Source organism: Pantherophis guttatus, chromosome 4, assembly GCF_059756535.1.
Source record: "Pantherophis guttatus breed Tessera chromosome 4, ASM5975653v1, whole genome shotgun sequence".
Lineage (NCBI taxonomy): Eukaryota > Metazoa > Chordata > Lepidosauria > Squamata > Colubridae > Pantherophis > Pantherophis guttatus.
The window spans coordinates 40,444,187-40,446,231 of record NC_142066.1 but is presented as its reverse complement, the minus strand read 5'-3'; the positions used below and the strand labels follow the sequence as shown (position 1 = coordinate 40,446,231).

The following is a 2,045-nucleotide window of genomic DNA, read 5'->3' as shown; positions in this document are numbered from 1 at the left end:
TCATTTCCGCTTTATTAGTTGCTCCTTATTGTTTAGATTGGGTCTGAATAATATAATGTAACACTTGGAGCCAAAGATGGAGCAGAGTAAACCAGCACTGGAGGCCAAGATGGAGAAGATCTCCACAGCGACTGTGTATTTTCCTTTTGTGCTTAAATAGACGGGAACGAATGATACCCAAACACTACAAAAGACCAACATGCTGAAGGTGATGAATTTGGCCTCATTAAAACTGTCAGGCAGTTTCCTAGCTAAAAAGGCTACAACAAAGCTGATTGTAGCTAGAAAGCCCATGTAACCTAACACACAGTAAAGCATGGTGGCTGATCCTTCGTTACATTCAAGTATTATTTCTCCAAAAATGGAATGTGTGTCTTCATTCGGGAAGGGTGGAGAGATTCCCAACCATAAAACACAAAGGCCTATTTGGAAAAGAGAACAATAAAACACAATGGAAATGGCCAATCTCTTGCCCATCCATTTCCTCATTCTGGATCCTGGTTTGGTGGCCATGAAGGCAAGAACCACAGTGATGGTTTTGGCCAAGATGCAGGAAACAGTTATGGTGAAAATGGATCCAAAAGCCACTTGTCGGAGGAGACAGGTCACTTTTCTGGGTGGGCTGAGGAAAAGGAAGGAGCAGAGAAAGCAGAGCAAGAGGGAGAAGAGGAGACCGTAGGTGAGATCCCGGTTGTTGGCACGGACAATTGGTGTGTCCTGATGCTTAATGAAGATGACCAGGACCTGGACTGTGAGCAGAGAAAATAAAACAGCAAAAAAAGCTAAGCTTATCCCCAGAGGTTCTTTCAATGAGAGGTAGTTGATTGTCTTCGGAATACAATGAGATTTATTCTTGTTTGGATAGTGATCTTCTGGACACATGGTACATACATCCATGTCTAGAAAGAAGAGGTGCAAAGCAAAGTAGACTAAGCTGATTTACAATGTATTTATGGAAAATTCTGGAATCATCCACACAACCAGGCTTTACAGCAGAAAATTAGGCTACTATTCCACATAGGTAGGAATGTGCAACCACCATCCAACACCTCCTTTCCCCCATTGGGGAAGCATCCACACACACACACACACACACACATGTTTTCTTGCTGCATATGAGAAGCAATGTCTTCTAGGAAAAAGAAGTCTAGGCTTCAGTTCAAGGGACATTTTGTTTCAAACCATCTACTCTGAGCTCTGTTACGCTTCCTTTCTAGTCACTGGTTGCAATGCTGTATGGCTATTTTGTATTTGGGTGAAGAGCTATCTAGTCACTTCTGAAATGATCAAAGCTGATGTGGTGGATTTTTCTTTTCTGTTTTTAATTCAGTTGGTGAACCAATTATGTGGTGAGTCTTTCAGCTGATCCCACCTCTCCTCCTGCTTCTGTACCTTATAGTTGTCTGCCTGGACAACAAATCAACTGTGCTTGATTCCCCACAGTTGATTTGAGATAAAAAAGAAGACAAAGGCCAAATAAAGATTTGCTCAGCTCAACTACTGCATTAGGGAAAAGCTTTTAATTTTATGAAGGAGGAATGTAATGACGGACATTTTTAATTAAATGAAAGATAAAATGGTAGCTCCCCTTTCTTTCTTTCTTTCTTTCTTTCTTTCTTTCTTTCTTTCTTTCTTTCTTTCTTTCTTTCTTTCTTTCTTTCTCTCTCTCTCTCTCTCTCTCTCTCTCTCTCTCTCTCTCTCCCTCCCTCCCTCCCTCCCTCCCTCCCTCTCTCTCCCCCTCCTCCTTTCCGTGCTTTCCACCAGAAGATATAACAAACAAGAAAATGTCAAGGGCAAAAAAGGATCAGTGTGTGACATATGGGTACTATACATTTAGTGTAGCCTAATTCTGCTCACTGCCAGCAGTTCAGTTTTCACTGGCTCAAGGTTTACTTAGTCTTCCATCCTTCTGAGGTCAATAAAATGAGGACCCAGATTGTTGGGGGCAATATTCTAGCTCTGGAAATCACTTAGAGAAACTAAGTAAAGCACTGTGAAGCGGTATATAAGTGCTATTGTTATTGCTTACTACTCTTCCTGTGAAC

At 41.6% G+C, this 2,045-nt stretch overlaps 1 protein-coding gene across 1 annotated transcript; it reads right to left on the bottom strand.

Moving 5' to 3' along the window:
* Window positions 1-977, bottom strand: LOC148114057 (vomeronasal type-2 receptor 26-like). Its single transcript, XM_087894524.1, has one exon. The coding sequence runs from the start codon at window positions 895-897 to the stop codon at window positions 1-3; it is 897 nt and encodes a 298-aa protein (XP_087750650.1). The 5' UTR covers window positions 898-977.
* Between the last annotated feature and the right edge of the window lie 1,068 nt (window positions 978-2,045).

Excerpts from the sequence above, each read along its gene's own strand:
- LOC148114057 (XM_087894524.1), bottom strand. The coding sequence starts at position 897 with ATGGATGTATGTACCATGTGTCCAGAAGATCACTATCCAAACAAGAAT.